Raw genomic sequence first — 25575 nt, forward strand, 5'->3', positions numbered from 1 at the left:
TCTGACTGTTTATCAAATGTATTTACTTTGGGTGTAGAAGTTCTAGTTTAACTTCCTGGTTGATTTCCCTCTGGACATAAGCATGAGACAAGGTAAAAGGGATCAGCCATTTGAAAAGAAGCACGTTCCCACCAGGATGCCTATGAAGTGGATTTCAGTTCTGCTGCTGCTACAGCTGAGTGGTCAGTTCAGCCCTGGGAGTTGTGGAAAGGTGCTGGTGTGGCCCACAGAATACAGCCACTGGATCAACATGAAGACCATCCTGAATGCACTTGTCCAGAGAGGTCATGAAGTGACTGTTCTGACATCTTCAGCTTCAATTCTTGTTGATCCCAACAAACCATCTGCTATTCAATTTGAGATTTTTCCTACATCTGTAACAAAAGATGTCTTTGAGGATCTTTTCAAGCGGCTGACCTCTAAGTGGACATATACGCCAAAATATACATTTTGGACTTATTTTTCACTATTGCAAGATAACACTTGCGAATATTTTGATTGTATTCAAAAGCTCTGTAAAGATGCTGTTTTGAACAAGAACCTCATGACAAAGCTACAGGAATCAAGGTTTGATGTCATTCTTGCAGATCCTGCTGGACCCTGTGGTGAGCTGTTGGCTGAGCTACTTAAAATACCTTTTGTGTACAGTCTCCGCTTCTCTTTTGGCTATACAATTGAAAAGTACAGTGGAGGACTTCCATTCCCTCCATCCTACGTACCTATTGTCTTATCAGAATTAAGTGATCAAATGACATTCATGGAGAGAGTAAAAAATATGATGTATGTGCTTTATTTTGATTTCTGGTTCCAAGCATTTAGTGAGAAGTGGGATCAACTTTACAGCGAAGCACTAGGTAAGTCATGTCCTTACTTGACAGGAAGAACTCCTAACTTTCCTAGTGCCCTAAAAGGTGGATTTGTATAAATATTAATTGAGACAAATTTGTCTTTTACAAGTAAAATGATAAAATAACATTGTAAAATAATCTTTCATTCTCACAAATATTATGGAAATGCTTAACTTATAAGGTCATTAAGTAATTGCTTCCTCTTGTGTAGTTTAGTGTGATTTAAAAACTGAACTATTTTGCCATATTACCTGAAGGGTTCTTTCACACTCTAGAGTGCTCTATCCCAGACTCAGGAACCTATAATTTCAGGTTTCTAATGATTTCACATTCCTTCACTAAGCACTTAAAACTCATCTGCTTAAACACTAAACTTTCGTTGATGGGTAGTTATGTAAGTCAGTAAACTATATTTTGTGAAATCTCTCCCTTCATTAAAGACAAAATGAGTCAAAATTAAGAGTGAGCACATCTATTACCATACATTATGAATATATTCCAGCTGTTATTTGTAAATGTTTTTATTAATGCACAAGTATTAATAGGCTCCTAAATTGAACCACATGTAATTATAGTACCAGGAAATGAGCCATACTCTCAAAACCTCCGTTTTTGGGAAATCACAGATAAAGGGAAAAGCTTGCTAAATTGCAGAAAATAGACTAAATAATATAGGGAAATGTGTTTCCATGGATATGGTATATTTAATTGATTGAGGTATTAAAATCATTGTTTACATTTGCATCTATTACTTCTGCCACTTTACAGAGTAGCAAATGCATGTTTAATTCTGTAGTGGCTTAGGTTTAACCATTTTCTATGATTGTGAATGTCCTGATGTGATGTTAGAGAAGAAAAACTGTTAAATTTTATATGTATTGTTAATATATATAAACATCATAATATAAAAAATGTACATTATATAAATCCTAGAAGCCCGGTGCATGAATTTGTGCATGTGTGGAGTCCCTCAGTGTGGCCAGAGATTGGGCCTGATATGGGTCGTCTGGCAGGGGGAGGGACCATGGAAGGTTGGCTGTGGGAGCAGACTGACAACCCGGCCAGCTGAGGGGATGGACCATAATAGGTTGGCCGATCATGAGAGTTGGCTGTGGGAGTGCACTGACCACTGAGCATCCTGTGCTGAGCATCTGCCCACTGGTTGTCAGTGTGAATCATAGCGACCGATCTACCATTTTTTGGTCAACCAAAAGGTCTAAATGGTCGTTTAGGCTTTTATATCTGTAGATGTTTGCACTATCAAATCACAGACACTTTAAATATCTTTGGCTACATTATTCCAAGCTTTTCTTTTTTTTCTTTAAGAAATCAACATGGTATATTCACATTACAATATTCTTATTTTCTCTCCTTTTTTTTTCTTTTTCTTTTTCCTTTTCAGGAAGACCCACTACATTATTCGAGTTAATGAGAAAAGCAGAAATATGGTTTATTCGAACCTATTGGGATTTTGAGTTTCCTCGCCCACTCTTGCCACATTTTCAATTTGTTGGAGGCCTCCACTGCAAACCTGCTAAGCCTCTGCCTAAGGTAAAACTATTCATGTTTGTTCTACTTTGCATTTTCAGTAGGAATGATTCTGTGTTCTTCATTCAGAAGGTCTGATCACACTGAGATAGATATGGGAATCTGGGTAAAGTGACCTGACAATTAGAAACTGATACTATTTCAAGAATTTGGAAACTTTAGAGAAAACCAAGATGGTGGCATAGGTAAACACCGGAGAATGCTGCCTCGCACAAACACTTCAAAAATACAACTACCTGAACCAGTTTGGCTCAGTGGATAGAGCATTGGCCTGCGGACTCAAGGGTCCCAGGTTCGATTCCGGTCAAGGGCATGTATCTTTGTTGCGGGCACATCCCCACTGGGAGGCGTGCAGGAGGCAGCTGATCGATCTTTCTTCTCTCATTGATGTTTCTAACTCTCTATCCCTCTCCCTTCTTCTCTGTAAAAAAATCAATAAAATATATTTTAAAAAATAATACAACTAAAAGACGGAATGGACATCACCCAGAACCACAGGAAAGCTGGCTGAGGGGAAATTCTACAACTAGAAGGAAAGAGAAAAGCATATCAAGACTCAGAGGAGGCACTGTATGGAAGTAAAATATTAAGGTGCAGAGGTGACACCCAAGGACTCCCTGATTGACCGGAGACGCACTCCAGGAAGCTCAGCCCGGAGCCAGAAACAGGAAGCCCGCCTGGACAAAGTCCTCTCAGACAAGAAGCTGGAGGAACAGATCCTTCGTACTGGCAGGGACCTGTTCAGCCTGGACTCAGGGGACCCCAGCCCCACCAGCTCCCCACTGCGGTCATCAGGGAGTAGTCTCTTCCCCCGGCAGCGGAAATACTGACTGTGCTGCCTTAGGCTGCAGTGTGTGTGCCTGCTGGGGCCTTGGCCTGCCTTCCCTAACCCTGGATGCTGGAGAGAAGAGGGAAACTCCAAGCCCCAACACAGCACCCTGTCAGTGAGAGGGCATGTGTGTGTGTATGTTTTCTGTCGAATCTGTTTGGAGACCTGGCCTGAAATTTCTGAATCTAAAATAAAAAATACAAAGTCATCCTCTCTTAGAAGAGGGGCTGCAGCTGGAGCCTAAAAAAAAAAAAAAAAAAAAAAAAAGGCTGAACAGGTCCCTGCCAGTACGAAGGATCTGCTCCTCCAGCTTCTTGTGTCACTTCATGTCTGAGAGGACTTTGTCCAGGCGGGCTTCCCGTTTCTGGCTCCGGGCTGAGCTTCCTGGAGTGCGTCTCCGGTCAATCAGGGAGTCCTTGGGTGTCACCTCTGCACCTTAATATTTTACTTCCGTACAGTGCCTCCTCTGAGTCTTGATATGCTTTTCTCTTTCCTTCTTAGCCTCTGGTGGCTAAGGCCGCGGTTGTCGTTTTCAATCGGGAGGGAGTCTCAGGCTCTGGGCTCCAGTTCCAGGCGAGTCTCTGGGGACCCAGACTCAAACGGGAGAAGCAGGACTGTCTGGCATCGGTCGGAACTCGAGGGCAGCTTTCTCTCCGAGGTACTTGCAGAGGTCACTGGTACACTGAGAGGCAGAGCCTCTGGGGACAGGACTGAGAGCAACCATAACTGCTCGCTCAGCCTGCCCTGTTGATCCCCTGGGACCCACCCTGCCCAAGCCCTGCACAGAGGCATTTGCTGGTTAGCCTCAGGCACAGGCTAGATTAGCACCTCCCTAAAGGACAGAAGTTCTCCCACTGCAGACACAGCTGATTCTCACAGCCAGTTGGCCTGGAGGTCAAATCCCCCCCAGTGTTACCTACAACAATCAAGGCTTAACTACAACAAGACAGCACACAAAGACCACTAGGGAGTGCACCAAGAAAGCATAAAAAATGCGGAGACAAAGGAACAGGACAGAAATGGAGGAAGGCAAAATGCTGGATATAGAGCTCAAAACCACACTTTTAAGGTCTCTCAAGAACTGTCCAGAAGCCGCCAATAAATTTAGTAAGGCCCTCGAAAAGACTGGTGAGACCGCCGACAAATTTAGTAAGGCCCTCAAAAAGACTGGTGAGACTGCCAATAAATATAGTGAGATCCTCAAGAAATCTAATGAGATCCTCAATGTTGTGATAAAGGACCAACTAGAAATTAAGCATACACTGACTGAAATAAACAATAATATATAGACTCCCAACAGCAGACCAGAGGGGTGCAAGAATCAAGTTAAAGATTTGAAATGCGAAGAAGCAAAAAACACCCAACCGGAAAAGCAAAATGAAAAAAGAATCCAAAAATATGAAGATAGTGTAAGGAGCCTCTGGGACAGCTTCAAGCGTACCAACATCCGAATTATAGGGGTGTCAGAAGATGAGAGAGAGCAAGATATTGAAAACCTATTTGAAGAAATAATGACAGAAAACTTCCCCTACCTGGTGAAAGAAATAGACTTACAAGTCCAGGAAGCACAGAGAACCCCAAACAAAAGGAATCCAAAGAGGACCACACCAAGACACATCATAATTAAAATGCCAAGAGCAAAAGACAAAGAGAGAATTTAAAAGCAGCAAGAGAAAGAAACCCAGTTACCTACAAGGGAATACCCATATGACTGTCAGCTGATTTCTCAACAGAAACTTTGCAGGCCAGAAGGAGTGGCAAGAAATATTCCAAGTGATGAATAGCAAGAACCTACAACCAAGATTCCTTTATCCAGCAAAGCTATCATTCAGAATTGAAGGTCAGATAAAGAGCTTCACAGGTAAGGAAAAGCTAAAAGAGTTCATCACCACCAAACAAGCATTATATGAAGTGCTGAAAGGTATCTTTAAGAAGAGGAAGAAGAAGAAAAAGGTAAAGATACAAATTATGAACAACAAATATGCATCTATCAACAAGTGAATCTAAGAATCAAGTGAATAAATAATCCGATGAACAGAATGAACTGGTGATTATAATAGAATCAGGGACATAGAAAGGGAATGGACTGACTATTCTTGGGGGGGAGGGGAAGGGGTGTAGGGGATGCGGGAAGAGACTGGACAAAAATCGTGCACCTATGGATGAGGACAGTGGATGGGGTGTGAGGGCGGAGGGTGGTGTGGGAACAGGGAGGAGGGGAGTTATGGGGGGAAAAAGAGGAACAAATGTAATAATCTGAACAATAAATATTTAATTTAAAAAAATGAAAAAAAAAGAATTTGAATGTCACTATCATTACAAAATAAAGAACCATACTTCAGAGACTTTGGAACTAGGGTCAGTTAAATTAAGGCCTTCATTATTCAACAATAAAAAAAGTATCAGCCATTAATTCAAAAACTAATTTTAAAGTGACTAGCACGGTGAAAGGGGGGCATATCAGAGCAACAATGTAGACACAGGTTTTACTCCCCCACACCAGATATTTTACTTGGAAAGAGGTCATATAAGCAAGTAATAAAAATGGTGTGAAAAGTATTATAATAAAGAAAAAGCATAATACTACAATAATGCTAGAGAGCATCCCATGGGAGTGGATCATAATACCTCAGGAATGACAATAGCAATCTGGTATAAGTAAGCATGAGATATCTCTTGTTATTTTCTCCTTGCAACAACAAAATTTGTTATCCATCCACGAACAAAAGTGCCAATGCAAAAGGACCTGGAAAGAGTCTTGCCCACCTACGCATCAGGTAATAGGCAGAAAGACTCCAGTACTGGCTGTGACACTTACAGGATATTGTGAATTGTTCCAGCCCCTTAGCTGTAGTCCAGAAGCACCTACAGCCCTGACTTGAGCAGCCACCTATGGAGTAGAGAACTTTTGTGGAAGTCCAGATTTCCAAAGGAGAAGTTCCAGCACTCTGTTGGAGCACAAAATAGATGAATTTGAATGCATTGGTGTGGGCGAGGGGAAAGCTTGATTTTGCCAGCATCATTCCTCTTTTGATGGAGCTCAGTGTAAGGCTGAAAGAAGGCCCGCCTGTGCCCATGATTTCTCTCACAGGGATAGAGAGCCGGTGAGTGGGTGCGGAGCTTCCCCTGGTTTGCAGGATGCTTCCAAAGAGCTCATTTCTCTCTCACAGCATCCAGAGTGTTGAATTGGGAGCTCAGTGACTGGTGAGAGGGAGCAGATCTGACAAAGAAGATTAGTAGAGAGCATGTTAAAGAGACAGGGTTCCTCCTGGCTGCATTCTGTTCTCCATGAGGAAGCCTGACCACAAACGCTGAAGAAAACCTTTCTTACAGATCCCCCCACACTGGCATGTGGGCAACAACAGTGACTCGCGTTCCAACCCAAATCTCCTCCCCTCTGTGGCCAGCTCCATGTATAAGCTGCCAAGGGCAGCAGAAAGAACAAAATTTGATAAAAGGCTAGGCAGCAAGAGCAGAATATAGTCAAGGGTTTGCAAACAGGAGAGAACCACAAACTTGAGCTGTAGCACCACCTTCAGGAAAAGAAAAAGGAGGTGATCAGCATCTGGCCTGGTGCTTTATATGAAGGGAGGACAAACAGGACAAACAGAATTCTCCCACAAGAGGGAGCATGAAGCACAGAGCAGGCATATTCATACAAGAACTGAAAAAGCCTTACCTATAGCAGTACTGACGAAAAGTATTTCTACCCCGAAAGTAGTAAACATCAGTGGGTGACTGCTAATTCAAATGCAAAAACAGCAATGCAAAATTCCAAAGAACATGAAAAATCAAGGAAACATTAGGTCACCAAATTCTACAACAATCCTCTAGCAAACCAATACAGACATGGAGATATATGATTCACCCAATAAGAAAGTCAAAATAGCTGTACTAAGGAAACTTAGTGATCTACAAGATAACACAGAATCTTGTGCACTGTTGGTGGGAATGTAAAACTGGTGCAACCACTATGAAAAACAGTATAGAGGTTTTTTAAGAAGTTAAACAGAGCTGCTATTTGATCTACAAATCCACTTGTGGGTATACTTCTAAAAGTAAGAAAAATAGGATATCAAAAATATATCCATAATCCCACGTTTATTGCACCATTATTCACAAGAGCCAATAAATGGAAACAACTTAAGATATGTGAAATACACACACACTACAATATTATTCAGCCATAAGAAAGGAGGAAATACTACTATTTGGGACAACATAGATGGACCATGAAGGTATTATGCTAAGTGACATAAGGCACACTGAAAAAGACGACTAATATAGGATATCACTTATATGTGGAATCTAAAAATGGCAAACCCATTAGAAACAGAAGTATAATGTTGATTACCATGGACTGGTGAAAGAAAGATTAGTGGGTAAGAAGAAGTTGGTCAAGGGTACAGATTTGCAACTCAACAATGATTATGTTTGGGATCTGTACTGATTATAGCCAAGAATACTCTATATAGGTGAAAGTTTCTAGAGACTAGATCTTAAATGTTCTCACCACACACATAAAAGGATAATTATGTGACCTAATAGAGGTGTTCACTAATGTTAGGTAGTAATCTCTATATATAAAATCCTAATGTGCAAATAGACCGAATGGTGGCACAACCGAACAACCGAATAACCAGTCGCTATGACGTGCACTGATCACCAGGGGGCACGCGTGGAACATGGTGGGCATTGGCTGCAGGCAGCTGAGTGCAGAACATTGCACGAATTGGCAGTGGCGGGATGGTGGATCTGGTGAGCGGGGTGCCAGACCAAGGAGGGGTGCTGGTCGCTGTCATCAGGGCGAGACTCTGGTGGTTACGAAAATTCTGTGCTCCTGCACGCCACAGTACCACTAGGTGCTCACACCTGCTACCCGCACAGGCCCCGCTCTCACCCGCTGCCAGAGCCAGGGCCGCTGCTCACACCCAATGCCAGCACCCATTGCTGGTCCAATCGCTCAGCACCATTCATAGTTGCGAGCGGCGGCTGCCGGCCCCAAAGGCCCCTCAGAGCTTCTCCACCTCCCCCTGCTCCTGAGGAGTGATCCGGTCCAGCAGCCGCCTCTTGCACCTGCTGCCAGTAATGGCCCTGCTCACACCCGCGGCCGGCACTGGAGCTGCTACTCACACCCACTTCTGGAACCAGCCCCGCTCACCCGCAGCCGGAGCCAGAGCCACACGCTGCTGGCGCCCGGCACCAGTCCCAATCATCCCTGAGGGCTTCTCCCCCTCCCCTTGCTTCTGAGGGGCAATTGGGCCAGCAGCTGCCACTCACACCCCCTGATGGCGCCAGCCCCATTCGCACCCGCTGCTGGCATCATCAGCACATGGGAGCAGTGGTGGTGGAAACAGGGCTGCCGGCAGACAGGGGACTTGGGGTCCCAGTGGGAGGGGCCAAGGGGGGATGTGGAGGATGGGCCGAGGCCCTGCCCCTGTGCCCACTGCAGCCTCACAGCCCACAGTTCCTTTCAAGGTGCATGAATTCATGCACTGGGCCCGTAGTTATATCTATACTAATAATAGAGGAATTTACAAATTGTCTAGGATGCTGTCACAATAACAGTAATGACCAAACAGCAGGCTGTGTACGGCAACCAGGCTGGCAGGGGGGTTAATGAGGGATGACCAAACGACTAAACACCAGGCTGCGGGGGGCAACCTGGCTGGCAGGGGGGTTAGTGAGGGATGACCAAATGACTGAACAGCAGGCTGTGTGGGGCTACCAAGCCTGCCGGGGGAGTGGTTAGGGGCAATCAGGCCAGCAGGCGGAAGCAGTTAGGGGTTATCAGCCTGGCAGCAGGGGGGCAGTTAGGAACCAGTGGTCCAGGATTGTGAGAGGGATGTCCGACTGCTGGTTTAGGCCAATCTCAGGGATTGGGCCTAAACCGGCAGTCGGACATCCCTTGAGGGGTCCCAGGTTGGAGAGGGTGCACGTTGGGCTGAGGGCCCTCCCACACCCCCCTGCAAGAATTTCATTCACTGGGTCTTTAGTTATAATATATAAATGAATCAATATAACACACTATACACCATAAACTTACAGAATGTTATATTTCAATTATATTTCAATTGTTTTAAACAAAAGCTTGAAGCAATTATTAGAATGAGAAAGTAAACTTTTTTATGTTAGAAGGGTTGGGTATTTATTTTTCAGAGAGAAAAAACAAGTAAACAATTTAAAAGAGAAACATCAGCGGGGTGGGGCGGGGCAGAGGGGATAGATGAGTATGAAGTTTAAACCAGATACCCATAAAATGTTGTCTCCTTACACATTTGGGGGTAGGGAGCTAGAAAGTGTATTTAGCAATCAGGAATTTTTCTAGCACTGAAAGTAATAAAATTTGAAAACTGATAAAAAATCAGGGACCACAATCAGAATAATTCTGAAACAATCCAGGTGAACGTGACTTCACCAGCAACTTTAAATACATCAACCTGAACTACTCAAGAGCGTGACCAGATCTTTGCTGCAGAAAGCCCAGTTGTACCTCTCCCACTGTGGGGCAGGTGCTCCCTGGGAGAGTCAGCGAGGTGATGATGAGGGCCCCTCACAGCCGGTTACACATAGCATATTCTACTGGAACGTACAATATGATTTCAGAGCAAAAGGTGTCATACACATACATGTCAGAAACATGGACACTCATATAAATAACTATATAAGGATAATTCTGGGTTATAAATAGGAATCTTAAGGCTATTTCATGGATATTCTGGACAATAATACCAGACTCAGGAATTATAGTAATCCTCCAGCTTGTAAGAAGTGATTTAGGGAGAGAGGTCCAAGATTTCAGCATAGGAAGACCCTGAACTGACACCTTGCCATGAACACTCAGAATATGCACCTACATGAAGAGCATTTCCTCCTAAAAAACATCTGAGGGTTGACTGAACAGTTTCTGCACAACAAATGAGAGAGAGAGACTGTGAGAGAGAGACTGCGTAGAGAAGGTTGAGAAACTGCGAGAACTCCAGGCTCTGTGGAAACTCTTTGGGACTTGAGGTGCCTGTGAGTGCCAATGTTTACATTCTCTTTCCACTGATAGCATGGGCAAGAATTCAATTAAAGTGCTTAGCTCACCTGCAAGGCCACCACAGCATGCCCTAGGCCACTCACCCCACCCCCATCCCAGGCTCAGACAGACAAACTGCCATGGCAATGCTGAAGCCATATGCCACTGGCTGCTCCAAACCCAGCCATCCAGCCTACCAGGGTGCCCACGGAGCTGGGCACACTGGGAAAATTGGTCATGTTTGCTCAACTGTGGCTAGCCTGCATGCCAGCGAACCCCTGGTACCTCATACAACCACTTCAGTTCCAGCCAGGCTGCCCAAGCCACCCAGCACTCACAGAACACCCAAAGATCATTCCTACACAAAGCCACTCCATCAAGTTCAGGAGGGGTGGCCATTTCATCTAATTCTTAGAAATAAACACAGAAAGTAAAATAAATGAGGGAATACAGAAGACTCGGAGTCAAAGCAAATTGATCTAATACACAGAAACAAACACAAAGAGACAGCAAGTATAGGCAGACAAATGAACAGGTCCCAAATGAAAGAATAGAAGAAATCTCCAGAAAAAGAGCTATACAGGAAACATACAACCATCAATGAATGAAACAGGAAGAAGCATAAAAACTGAACATATACGTTACAAGCAAGAAAATTGAAATAGTATTAAAAAACAAACAAACAAATAAAAAAACAAACTCCCAACAAACAAAAGACAAAAGTTCAGGACCAGATAATTTCACAAGTAAATTCTACTGAACATTTAATTCTACCAAACAATTAATACCTATCCTTCTCAAAATATTCCAGAGATATTGAAAAGGAAATAACACTCACAAACTCTTTCTATGAAAGCAGTCAGCAGTACCCTGATAGCAAAACCAGACAAAAACAATACAAAAAAAAAAAAATCACAAGCCAATATCTCTGATAAAAATAGATGTGAATATTTTCAACAAAATATTAGCAAACTGAATTCAACAATATGGTAAAGGATTATACATCCTGCTCAAGTGGAATGTATTCTAGCAATGTAAGGTTGGTTCTATATCCACACACACAAAAAAATCAATGTGATAGACAACATCAACAAAACCAAAGATAAAAATCATATGATCATCTTAATAGATACAGACAAAAGTATTTGACAAATCCAACATCCATTCATGATAAAACTCTCAACAAAGTGGGTACAGAGAGAACATACATCAATATGATAAAGACCATATATGACCAATAAAACCCACAGCTAATATCGTATTTAATGGTGAAAATGTAAAAGCTTTTCTTCTACGATAAAAAACAAACAAACAAACAAACAGTGATGCCCACTATTGCAACCTTTATTCAATATAGTATTGGAATTCCTAGCTACAGCAATCACAGAAGAAATAGAAATAAAGGGCATTTATACTGGACATGAAGAAGTAAAACTGTCACCATTTGCAGATGACATGATACTGTATATAGAGGACGCTAAAGTTTCCACACAAAAACTACTAGAACTGATAAGTGAATTAAGTAAAGTAGCAGGATACAAAATAAATATCCAGAAATCAGTCAACAAGTAAAAAGTGTTTTCAAGAAGGTAGAGAAAAGGGAACGCCTGTACATGGAGTAAGTTTGTAAATTGGTGGAAAACAGTATGGAAGTTCCTCAAAAAATTAAAAATAGCATACAATCCAGCAATTCCACTTCTGGGTATTTATCAGAGGTAAACAAAAACACTAATTTGAAAAGATATATACACCCCCATGTTCATTACTGCATTTACTATAATAACCAAGATATGGAAGCAATCTTTGTGTCCATCAATAGAAAAATGGGTAAAATCCATGAGGTCTATGCAGACCGTGGAAAATTATTCACCAATATCAAAGGATTACCTCTTGCTAAATGCAACAGCCTAGAGGGTATTATGTTAAGTTAAATAATTCAGGCAGAAAAAGACAAATACTATATGATTTTACTTATATGTATAATGTAAAAAACAAACAAAAAAAACAGAAATAGACTTATAGATACAAATTATATTCTTACTAGTGGCCCAGTGCACTAATTTGTGCACATTGAAAGGAAATCAATTAGGAGAATTATTTAAATATCGCTATTCACCCTTTCTCTATATTAGAAGTGTGAACCAAATTCACAATCGACAATGACATCTGGAAACACATGCGTGTGATTGGCACTAGCATATATTGCACATGCATGAGTCAACTTAGCCTTTTATATATATAGGATAAACTTGCTTAATTAGACCTGCTTTCTGATGAAGCTAAACTTTTTCCAGTCCAGTGAAGCACCCCAACTTCTCTTTCAGGTAATTGTCAGCAACACAGCAGTAAATATCAACATGAATCAGGTTATTATTGTAGATCACACAGGGAGAACAAAGGGTAAAATTTTTACCTACAGCAGTGTTTGACTATATTCTGTGCAGTGGGAAAACCTGAAGTCATTTCCAAGTTTCACCATTTCTTCTTTTCAGTCGGGTTAACTTTCTAAACTTTCTGAATCTCTGTTTTTCGGCTAATGAAAAGAAAATAGGATGCCACCAAGTCTCCTATCTACCTACTCCAGGACTTCTGTGAAGATCAAATGAGATTAGACAAGTGTGAAATGTTTGCACGTGGCTATAAAGCAAGTCGTGTTCCTGGGCAGAAGAAACTTCAAGGAGGCTAGTCACTAGGGAGAGGAAGCCGGGCATTGCTACATGACCTCATTACCCGTACAGTTGGACACTTAGCATATAGACTTTTATATATATAGACTAGAGGCCTGGTGGGGAGTGTTGTCCCTCAGCCCCACTTGTTCCCTTTCACAGTCTGGGACCCCTCGAGAGATAATGACCTGCTGTCTTAAGCCGGCTCCTGGGTGGCAGAGGGTTGGCCCAATCCCTAGGTGCCTGCCCCGCAGCCCCTGGTGGGGTTCAGAGCAGGTCCGATTGGGGAGTTGGGGCGCCGCCCCCTGTCATGCACAGAACAGGGTAGATCGGGAGGTTGCAATGCCACCCCCAGTCACACTCAGGGTAGGGCCCGTTTGGGGGGTTGGGGTGCAGCCCCCTCTCACACTCAAGGCAGGGTCGATGGGAAGGTTGTGGCGCCACCCTCTGTCATGCACAGAGCAGGTTAGATCAGGGGTTTGGAGCACCTTCCCCTGTCACACACAGAGCAGGGCCCATCAGGGGGTTGGGGAGCTCCCCACTGTCATGCACAGAGCAGGGCCGATCCGGGGGTCGGGGTGCCTTCCCTGTCATGCACAGAGCTGGCTGATCAGGGGTTGGGGCACTGCCCCCTGTCAGACACAGAGCAGGGCCAATTGGTGGTTGCGGCACCGCCCCCTGACACATTGCTCCGGGGGCCGGGAGGCCTCGTGGTTCCGCTGATCCCAGTGCTGGGAGGCCTCGATGCTCCATTGATCCCAGGGTGTGAGGTTGTGCGACTTGGCTGATCCTGGTGCTGGGAGGCCTTGCGGCTCTGCTGATCCCAGTGTTGGGAGGCCTTGCGGCTCCGCTGATACCAGGGCAGTGAGGCCTCGCTGCTCAGCGGCTTCCGGGGCTGTTTGGCTTCCCTCCACCACTTGGAGCCTGCATATGCAACTTAACCGCCATCTTTGTTGGTGGTTAATTTGCATATCGCCCTGATTAGCCAATGGGAAGCATAGCAGGAGTACGGTTAATTACCTTTTTTGTCTTTTATTATATAGGATGATTGCCAGAGGGGGAGTTGGTAATGGAGGAAAAGAGAAAGAGGAATAAGAGGTACAAACTTCTAGTTATAAATAAATGAATCACAGGAATTTCTAGCACAGCATAAGGAATATTTTCAATAACACTTAACATAACTTTGTGCAGTGAGATGGTTACTAGACTTACCACATAGTAATGTATATAACTGCCACATTACTACATTGCACACCTGACACAAAATAAAATATAGTATGCCAACTATACTTCAATAAATTATTTTAATGAGTTGGGGGGAAAGTTTGGGAGAATATGACAAAAGTTAAGATGAGATATAAATTATTATAGAGATGATAAAAAAGATATAGAGTCATTCTAATCATAATGAACTTTTTCTTAGTATTCATAGTCAAAGAAATAAAATACTAATGAATATACTACAATAATTCTCCAGAAAACCTGACAAGCATAAATGCAAGTAATTTAGTAGAACTACAATAAAGAAATAAAGGTGAGTTAAGATCCTGTTATGTAACCTCATTACAAGAATATATATTAATTAATAACATTATAAATGAAGAGTGTCTAAAAGCATTTCCTCTTCAATATTGTGTACTGGCTCTATTTCATTTCTTCCTTATACACACACACACACACACACTCTCACACACACACACACACACACACATTTGCACAAGAATATGTAATAAGGGAATTCAAGCTCATCAATTGTATACTCCAAAGAACTGAGTAATTAGGTCTCCTCAAAACAGCCACTGATAAAAAGAGAATGCAGGTTTCTCAAAATTAAAAATAATTATCATTTGATCCAGCAATAGAACTGGATATATTCCAAAACAGTGACATTAGAATCATATTCATAACACTATTCACAAGAGTCAAAAGATAAAATCAACCCAAGGGCCATCTATATATATAAAAGTCTGATATGCAAAGTGTCCCCTTGGGAGTTTGACCTGGAGTTCAATTGCTCACTATGATGTGTGCTGACCACCAGGGGATGGCGCAGAATGAAGGCAGGTCCCGGCTGGCAGCCAGAAGGAATGTCCCAGCTCTCAGCTGAATGACCTAGATCAGCCCTTATCACCAGCCTGGTCTAGGGACCCCACCCGTGCATGAATTTTGAGCACCAGGCCTCTAGTTGATAGATAAATCTATAAACAATCAATACACACAATGGTATATTATGTGCTATGAGTCAGCTCTGACTCCTGAGGACCTTATGAATAAGTGATGTCCACAAAATCCTAGTTTTAACAGCCCTCTCAACTCTTTTAGACTCATGCCTATGGCTTCTTTTATGGAGTCAATCCATCTCATATTTGATCATCCTCTTTCCTCCTACCTTCTATTTTTCCCAGCATTATCTTTTTCAATGAATCCTGACTTCTCATGATGTCCCTGAAAAATGAAAGTATCAGTTTAGTGATTTTTACCTCCTGCAATATTTCAGGATTAATTTTCTCTAGGACCCACTTGTCTTTCTGGTGGCTCAGGGTATCTGTAGATAACATTACCAAGCCTTACAATTGAAGGAAATTCTAACACCTGCTATAACATAGATGAATCTTAAGGGCATTTTGCTAAGTGAAATAGGTCACAGACAAAAACACAAATACTGCATGATTCCACTTACATAAGGGATGTAGACTAGTCAAATTCATAGAAATAGAAAGAAGAACAATAGTTCTCAGGGACTGTTAAAATGGGAAGTGGAGAATTACAGTTTAAGAAATATACAGTAAAAATTTACAAGATGAAAAAGTTCTGGAAATGAATTATACAACAATAAGAATATATATACCACTGCACTGAACACTTAGAAATTGATAAGATGGTAAGTATATTATGTGTATTTTTAACACAATTTAAAATAACAAGAACTACACTAATAATTCCTTACGATACTTACTTTTCTCTTTGGCCATTTGTAGTAATCCCTTCAATAGTATTCACTATGCTATTGTCTTCTGTAATGGAAAAAATTCTTCCTTCACAGGAAATGGAAGAGTTTGTCCAGAGCTCTGGAGAAAATGGTATTGTGGTGTTTTCCCTGGGGTCGATGGTGACTAACATGACAGAAGAAAGAGCCAATGTGATTGCATCAGCCCTTGCCCGGGTTCCTCAAAAGGTTAGATAAACTACCTTAGAGCAGAAAACTCATGAGTGTGTTAAACTCTGTAAAGGGTCTGATTAAGAAATTTCCACATGAAAGGTAAACTATTAGGATAGCTTCAATGATGTTAGATACCAATTTGAGAAAGAAAATACACATGTCAGGTGCTAAAGTAGTATAGAGGGTGTTTTTGATGGACAATAACTTTGGCATTAATATTCTGGTCACAAAGAAGTATATTTTAAAAGTACAGTGTGAAGTTTGGTTTGATAATAGTATTATAGGGCAGGAACAGATATCACCAAATCCTATCCTGTCATTTGCTTCATTTCCTTGCAGGATTCCTAGAGTACTGTACACAGTACCAATGTTCTCAGAATAGAGTTAAATTTTAACATTAACCAGGGAATGATAACAATCTGAAAGGCATCATAGAGTTTAGACTTCCCAGGTAATCCAGGCCTCTCCTACTTTCCCTGGATTTGGACTAGGCCTATTCAGTTGCAAGGTGATATTCAGAGTAAGGATGTCTAGGACTCACCAAGCTGCATCCAGGAACCTAAGCCAGAAACAATGATTTAGAGAAAGAGAAAAAATGGCCTGTAAAGCGTGAAGAGAACCTCCCTGGTGGGCTGGGCCCTGCTAAATTCTGAGGCAGGAAGACATAAAAGAAAGGGTGAAGGTGGGCCCAGCCTTCAAGGTGACCCTGTGTTTTATAAAATGTGGCCCTAAAACAACCCATCAGAATAATAACTTCTGATAGAGGAGGAGGAGGAGGAAGATGAGGAGATAAAAAAGAGTCAACCAGAAGCAAGCCTAGTGTGGGACAATTTCAGCTGCTCCTCCTTCTCCATAAATTATGGTAGTGAATTATTCTAATACATAAAATACACTTGAAGTTTATGCATAATTGTGAACTACTTTTAGTTGCCCAACTAATGTAGCTTCCTCCTTATCACCTATGCAAATTTGCTGAGAACTTAAAGTAACTTTAACACCCACATAGCAAAAAGATGTTAACCACTTATAAACTAGAATCCAGCTTACTGGTGGACTTATAAATTGCTTGGCTATTTATAACTAACTAGTGGCTCGGTGCACGAAATTCATGCACCGGTGGGGGGGTGTCCCTCAGCCGACCTCCACCTTCTCCAATCTGGGACCCCTCAGGGGATGTCCAACTGCGGGTTTAGGCCCAATCCCATCTAAACCAGCAGTTGGACATCACTCTCACAATCAGGGACTGCTGGCTCCTAACCACTCACCTACCTGCCTGCCTGATCTCCCCTAATCACTCTGCCTGCCAGCCTGCTCACCCCCAACTGCCCCCCTGCCAGCCTGCTCGCCTCCAACTGCCCTCCCCTCCTGGCCTGATTGCCCCTAACCACTTCTGCTTCGGCCCCGCCACCATGGCTTTGTCCAGAAGGTCTCCGGAAAGGTCTCCTGGTCTAATTAGCATATTACCTTTTTATCAGTATATAGATAGATAGATAGATAGATAGATAGATAGATAGATAGATAGATAGATAGATATAGATATTTCAGAGAGGAGGGAGAGGGGGAGAGAGATATCAATGATAGAGAATCATGGATCAGCTGCTTCCTGCACACCCCCTACTGGGGATAGAGCCCGCAACCTGGGCATGTGCCCTTGACCAGAATTGAATCAGGACCCTGCAGTCTGCAGGCTGATGCTCTATCCACTGAGCCAAACCAGCCAGGGCATCACCAATCACTTTTAGAATGTTGTGTTGCTTCTAGAAGAAACCCCATGCCACCTTCCCCATCAAGCTGCCTGCCCCACCCAGCCATCGGCACACTGCTGCTTCAGACATTTCATGGGAATGGGACCATACACAATGGGCATTTTGTGACCAGCTGCCTCACTTGGGTGTATATCTCGGAGTGGCAGGTTGCAGGGTCCTATGTGAATGATATTAATCATGTGAGGAGCGGCTGCACCATTTCCATTCCGACAGCAGGGTGTGAGGGCTCAGATTTGTCCACATCCTCGCCAACACTTGCTATCATGTAACTTTTGGTTCTAGCCTCCAAGGTAACCTCAGGTCCCACCGAAGCATTGCTCTCTAGAGCAACAATCTATGCTTTTAATTCAGTTTTAAAAGTGGAAGTTGTTTGAAATGTCTGCACAAACATCCCTATTGGTAAGTTCTCACTGCTCAGGATCCCCTGTGACACAGCTTGCAGGGGCTAAGTCTGTCCCAGGCCAACCTCACCCCCCTGCTGCCTGGTCCTGTCTGGTACTGGGGAGGGCCCTGGGGAGGGCGCTGAGGGCACCAGCCAACCCTCTTCGGGGCTGGCACAGGCTGCGTTGGGCTGTGGGAGCCGAGGGAGGAAGAGCGAGGTTCAGGAGCAGCTTTGGGCCTTGCCTGTAGCGGGGACTGTGCTGTTCCCCGAAGGCCGAACTGAGCGGTGCCCTGGGGGGCGGGGCCGGGGGGGGGCACGCCTTCTCTGAAGGAAGCCTTGCGGGCCCAGGAGCTCCTGAGTGCCCATCTGTGGGCTCCACTGCGCCCACCGTCCTGGCTTCTACACCTCCGAAGGCAAAGGTCCGATCAGCACAAATGAAAACTTTAGAGAGGTGACGTGGGCTCCACCTCAGAGTGGCTCAGACACGGTTCACGGTCCCACACGGGACTGCAGACACCAGTGGGTGTGGGCAGCGGCCACGTGGGCCCGGCATGGCCCTCTGGCAGGGCCTGGGTGCAGGGAGGAGCCGGAGCTTCTTTGGGAGAGAAAGTCCACGGGGCTGAAGGCTCCCTCTTAAAACACTGATCGCTGGTCACAGTCTGGCCCACAACTCCCATCCACCGGGCCCTCCTCACGGAGAAAAGGGCGCCAGGCGAGGTCTCTTCTTGGCCGTCCCCATGGACCCGTTGGCTCTCCTGAGTCTGTGGGGGCCCATGGTGGGGCTCCCCGCTGGGCAGTGCAGTCACAGCTGCAACCCTGAGGCCAGGCTCTGGGCTCGGAGCTGGGGTCCCCAGTGCTGCAGCCCCTGATCTGTAGCCCCCTTATCCACACCCCCCAACCACAACCCCCTGATCTGCAGTCCCCCACCATCTGCAGCCCCTCTGGTCCACAGCCCCCCTGGTCCATAGTCCCCCTAATCTCTAGCCGCCCCAATATGCAGCCCACTTGATCTGCAGCGCCCTTATCTGCAACTCCCCCCAATCTGCAGTCCCCCCATCCACAACCCCCCTGAACTGCAGCCCCCTGTGCAGTGACTCTGGGCTCATTGTGAATGCGTCCTTATTCCAGGCCTAAGGGTGTGCTGGTGCTCCGGGGCTGGCAAGGCTGGGAGCCTGTGGCTGCTCTGGTCCCTGCTGTTCGGTCTTCCCCTTACAGCATCCAGGCTAATTTGCATAGTTCTCTATTATATATATATATTAACCATATTAATCAGTGCTGTCAGTGAACTGTATAATGTTTTGAAATATTAACAGTCAAATTAATTAAATTTACCATCATCATCATATTTGATCTTTTCAACAGGCAAACTATTATTTATAAAGTGCCAATGGCTTTTCTTTTCTACATTTTAAGAAAATTTTCAAACCTATCTAGAGTGATAACACTGGATTTGGGTAAAAATTACAACTTGGAAGTGGTGATTAATAAGTAGAAAACTAAAAGAAGCTAAACATACTCATTAAGCAGACATTATTTATTATTGTTAATAAACATATATCAGAATGATTTAATTCTCATAAATAGCTGCTTGCATTGATTTTGTAAAGCAAATGATGTAAAACTCTAAGATAATTTATGTAATTAGTGAATATAAGTAAACCACTTCCCTGTCATTCAAAAAGAAATAAACAGGTTAACATTAAATCTAGATGATGAGAGCTAGAATAATAAATTAAAATAAATGTGTAGACTAATAATTTACTGTGTTTTGCCCTACAATTATATGTCTACTTAAAAATTTTCATATGCTTGAATTGGTCATTGATAATCTCATTTGTCTAACCGCCAAGTGTGAAACACCGGGATTGCACTCATACCTGACTGAATATAAAAATAAGTAACCCACAATACGAGTACCTATGCCTCTTACAGCAGTGTTTTATTGGTTCTCATTATCAACATGTCTTGTCCTCATTTCCTTACCTGTAATATGTGAGGGGTTTAACTAGATGTCTCTTAACCTATTTAGAATTCTAACGTGATATAACTCTGCAGTTTGACTCAAGTAATACATTCCCTTCTTTGCCCTAACAGGTTATATGGAGATATGACGGCAAAAAACCAGATACCTTAGGGCCAAACACCCGGCTCTATAAATGGATCCCCCAGAATGACCTTCTTGGTAAGATTCTGGAAAACCCTGAAATCAGAATCAAGTCAACCAGAATGATAAACAGTTCACTAGGATAGAAATGTATTGGACATTTCTTCCTGAAAACCTCAAAAATAAAAATGAACTTCCCTATATTCCTTTCCCAGTCCCAGGAGAAAAGGATAAGCCAGGGGTCCTCAAACTTTTTAAATAGGGGGCCAGTTCACTGTCCCTCAGACTGTTGGGGGCCGGACTATAGTTTTAAAAAAAACTATGAACAAATTCCTATGCACACTGCACATATCTTATTTTGAAGTAAAAAAAAAAAACAAAAAAAAAAACGGGAACAAATACAATATTTGTATTTGCATGTGGCCCACGGGCCATAGTTTGAGGACCCCTGGGATAAGCTGTAACAGTTGGCATCTTATCTTACATAGTCACATTCCTTATGGCCACAAACAAAAGTTCATGTGTAATTCCTCTCAGAGAGAATAGCTCAACACTTTCCCAATGATCACTCTGCCTCCTAATTCTCACCTTACACCAATGGTTTAATCCATGGTAAAGGTGTACAGGTGCCCCTGAAAAATATCAGCTCTTCTCTTATTACCAGTAACTCTCCATTATCCATTGGGGAAAAAATTAATATCTCTTTCTGAAGTAATAACATATTTCATTATAATGTGTAGCTTTTCCTTCCTCTGATTCCGGTGCCACCACCATCCCATTGTCTGTTGCCTTGACATCTACATATCACACTCTGTGACTTCACTATTTTATTAAGAGAATATATTTCAACATGCACCACCACTTTTTTTTTTTTTAGCATACACTTTTTAAAATCCAGAATATTCTCTTTCCATTTGTCCACTGGCAGCTTGTATTCATTTCAAGTCAAAAGAAACACACTAATCTATGTAAGTCTTCACTGTCTCTCCAGCAGACTTATGTTTCTCTTCCTATGAGTTCTGAAAGACATTTTAATACAGTCTGAAGTGTAGCCCAATCTGTTGCTAAATATATTGTCTCTGTCAGTGCCTTTATTGCCCAACTCTCATTTTATTTCCAAGACTTATAATTTATAATTTGCTGACATTCACCCAATCCTAGGTCATCCAAAAACCAAAGCCTTTATAACTCATGGTGGAACCAATGGCATCTATGAGGCAATCTACCATGGGATCCCTATGGTGGGCCTTCCTATGTTTGGGGATCAACCTGAGAACATTGCTCACATGAAGACCAAGGGAGCAGCTGTCAGATTGGACTTCAACACCATGTCTAGTGCAGATTTTCTCAATGCATTGAAGACTGTCATTAATGACCCTTCGTAAGTATCACATATTTTTTATAGATAGTATTTATACATAGATTATTTTGTCAATAGTTTATCTTAATTTCATCCCAATTTTAAGAGGCTAATTTTGACATTATTAACATGAGTTACCCATCCTAATCTACTTTTATTTTCGACCACACATTTACTTCAAAGTTGCATTTTAATCCCATGTATTTAATGGAGAGCCATCTAATGCAACAATTTTCTCCTCCAATAATATAAAGTTATGTAGGTAATTATAAGGACATATTTTTTAAAAATATGATCAAATACATAGAAGGAAGAATGATAAACTAGAATAAAAATAATAAATTCTTTATCTAAATAAATTCAATATCTAAAATTTCTGAAACTATAAATATCTTTATTCTCAAAAACTTAATTTTATTATAATCATTTTAACAGATTTTATGAGATATTATTTACATACCATAAAATTCACATGTTAAAATTATGTAATTCAAATATATGTAGTATGCTTACAAAGCTATGAAATTATCACCATAATATAAACTTAGGGCATTTTTGTCATCCCAAAAAGACATATCATATGCCTTAGAAGTCACTTCCCATCTCCCTTATCCAAGCAACCATTGATCAACTTATTGTCTTTATAGATTTGTCCTTCTGGACATTACATAATAACAGAATCATACAATATATGATCTTTTGGAACTGGCTTCTTTCACATGGCACAATGTTTTTATGTGTATATTGTTTAAATATATTTTTATTGATTTCAGAAAAGAAGGGAGAGGGAGAGAGAGAAACATCCTATATAATAAAAGGCTAATATGCAAATCGACGGAACAATGGAACAACCGGTCGCTATGATGTGCACTGACCACCAAGGACAGACACTCAACGCAGGAGCTGCCCCCTGGTGGTCAGTGTGCTCCCCCTGTGGGCCAACCTTACGGTTAGTGAGTGCAGCGGCAGTGGTGGGAGCCTCTCCCACCTCCGCAGAAGCACTAAGGATGTCCACCAACTAGCTTAGGCCTGCTCCACGTGGGGAGTGGAACTAAGCCAGCAGTCAGACATCGCACACGGGCCCCCATACTGAGAGAGATTATGCAGGCCTGGCTAAGGGACCCTCGCCAAACTGCATAAATTTTGTGCACCAGGCCTTTAGTCAATAATGAGAGAGAATCATTGATCAGCTGCCTCTTGCACACCCCACACTGGGGATCGAGCCAGCAACCTGGGCATGTGCCCTAACTCAGAATCAAATGGTGACCTCCTGGATCATGGGTCAAGGCTCAACCACTTAGCCATGCTGACCTGTCAATAAAAATATTTTTTAATTAAAAAAATACAACTTTGAATGGGGATGATTGGCTTAAGGAAATTAACTTTCTTTCAATATTGGTATCTTTGTGTTTCTCCTTTAGATATAGGGAGAATACTATGAAGTTATCAAGAATTCATCATGACCAGCCCATGAAACCTCTAGATCGAGCAGTCTTCTGGATCGAGTTTGTCATGCGCCACAAAGGAGCCAAACATCTTCGGCCAGCCGCCCATGACCTCACCTGGTTCCAGTACCACTCTTTGGATGTGATTGGGTTCCTGCTGGCCTGTGTGGCAACTGCTACATTTGTCATCACAAAATGTGTTCTGTTTTGTTGCCAGAAGTTTTTTAAAACAGGAAAGAAGAAAAAAAGAGAGTAGTTCTTTCAAAGGCCTGAAGCTGATATGCCTCATAGATGGGACTCCGCCACCTTATTCCAGCAGGAAGTTGCCATGTAAGGGTCACTATCTCCTGTGACGACCTTACTCTTCACAATTTAGCTTCTCAGATCCAAATTTGTTTTCAAGTGACTACCTGGTTAAGAGTTATAAATATGTCATGCCAAACATAAAAACTTATAAAAATTAAAACAAAAATAAATCCATATGAATATATTTTTAAAGTTGTTATTCTAATTGCAAAGTTATACCAAAATATTAGCTTAACTGTGTTTCAAACATTATACATGAACATAAGAACATTAAGTAGTCTATTCACATATTAATATTATTTTGCAAATACTCAGAATATTTTAATATTATTTTGGTGCAAAATTCTGTAGTTTTATCTTTTGCTAATCAAAAGTTAGAATTGTGCAAAATGATTCATCCTTTTATTTCGTTTTGGGATACCACCAATGCTCCTTTGTTTTACTGTACATCCAGCCTCAGCATCACTTCTTACCTACAGACATGGAAGTCATTTGCTTTCATTCAGTTTAAGTTAATTTATCATCAAAACTTATGTGGATTGAGAAATATAACAACAGCTAATTGCTTCCTATTGTACACTGAGCTATATATGAAAGACTGGTTTCAGTAGCTAATTCTTTTTACCTCACAGTCGCCTAAAAAGATTCACTGAGTATTTTCACTCTCCTTTTAGTCTTTTATAATGGGTATATGGTTCCAATTGTAGGTTTGATAATATAGAATCCATACTATAAAGGTATTTATTGAATTTTCATTCTCTCCAAAATATATATATATATATATATATATATATATATATATATATATATATATATATATATATATATGCCTACTTCTTATAAAAGAAGGCACAGAATCACTTAGCTACTTACAGACACAGTGAACAATTTAATGTGTTTGTTGAAGGCAGTTGAAATAGTGATTATTTCATACTAGGGGCCCAGTGCACGAATTCCTGCACCTTGAAAGGAGCTGTGGGCTGAGAGGTTCCAGTGAGCACAGGCACGAGTCTCAGCCCATCCTCTATACCCCAGCCTGGTCCCTCCAGCTGCAGCCCCCAGTCTGCTTTCTGCCAGTAGCCCCACTCTCACCACCCTGCTCCCTAGTGCTGACAGCGTGGAGTGATTGGGGCCAGCGCAAGGCACCAGCAGCAGGTATAAGTACTAGATGGGACCACAGCACAATGGGAGCAAAGAATTTTCAATAAACCACTAGAGGCTCGCCCCGATGACAGCAGCCAGCACCCTGCCTTGGTCTGGTGCCCACACTAAGCTGCTATACCATCCCATAGTGGCCAATGCCCTTTTGATCTATTTGCATATTAGCCTTTTATTATATAGGACTAGGGGCCCGGTGCACGAAATTCGTGCACTGGGTGTGTGTGGGGAGGGGAGTGTCCCTCAGCCCAGCCTGCCCCCTCTCACATACTGGGAGCCCTCAGGCATTGAGCCCCATCACCCTCCGATCGCCTGATTGGCCCCTTGCCCAGGCCTGACGCCTCTGCCAGAGGTGTCAGGCTTGGACAGGGGACGCCCATCTCCCCCCAATCACTGGCTCTGGCCCCTGCCCAGGCCTGAGGCCTCTGAACCAGGAATCATGCCTAGGCAGGGGACCCCCATCTCCCTCTGATCGCTTGCTCCACCCCCGCCCAAGCCTGACGCCTCTGACCCAGGCTTCAGGCCTGGGCAAGGGGACCATCATATCCCCCCAATCCCCGGCATCACCCCCCACCCAGGCCTGATGCCTCGGCCAGAGGAGTTGACCCTCATCACCCTCCGATCACCAATCACCGGATCGGCCCCTTGACCAGGCCTGAGGCCTCTGGCAGAGGTGTCAGGCCTGGGCAGGGGACCCCCAGCTCCCCGCAGTTGCAGGGTCCGCCCCGGCCCAAGCCTAATGCCTCTGGCCTAGGTGTCCGGCCTGGGCAGCGGGGACCCGCAGCTGCAGCGGCCCCGCGATCGTGGGCTCTGCTTTAGACCCAGGCAAGGGACCCCTAGCTCCCAGGACTGCCAGCTTCGACCGTGCCCAGCTCCCATCGCTGGCTCCACCCCTACTTCCTGCTATCACTGGCCAGGGCGGCAAAGGCGCCTGATTCTCCGATCATGGCTGGGGGGCAGGGCAAAGGCGGCCCCAGGACCG

At 43.1% G+C, this 25575-nt stretch overlaps 1 protein-coding gene across 3 annotated transcripts; it reads left to right on the forward strand.

Moving 5' to 3' along the window:
• Positions 1-121: 121 nt before the first annotated feature.
• LOC132218386 (UDP-glucuronosyltransferase 2B31-like) lies at positions 122-24182 on the forward strand. Of its 3 annotated transcripts, XM_059669551.1 has the most exons (6): positions 122-854; positions 2251-2399; positions 15956-16087; positions 20315-20402; positions 21486-21705; positions 23106-24182. In XM_059669551.1, exons 1-6 carry the CDS (start codon positions 137-139, stop codon positions 23383-23385), a joined length of 1587 nt encoding a protein of 528 aa, XP_059525534.1. In that variant the 5' UTR covers positions 122-136; the 3' UTR covers positions 23386-24182. The 3 variants fall into 3 exon arrangements, with proteins under 3 accessions (XP_059525534.1, XP_059525541.1, XP_059525549.1); XM_059669558.1 differs by lacking the exons at positions 20315-20402; positions 23106-24182 and having other exon boundaries at positions 21486-21649; XM_059669566.1 differs by lacking the exons at positions 20315-20402; positions 21486-21705; positions 23106-24182 and adding an exon at positions 19349-19369.
• Positions 24183-25575: the final 1393 nt, after the last annotated feature.

The sequence above is a fragment of the Myotis daubentonii genome, chromosome 1 (genome assembly GCF_963259705.1).
Source record: "Myotis daubentonii chromosome 1, mMyoDau2.1, whole genome shotgun sequence".
NCBI classification, from domain to species: Eukaryota; Metazoa; Chordata; class Mammalia; order Chiroptera; family Vespertilionidae; genus Myotis; species Myotis daubentonii.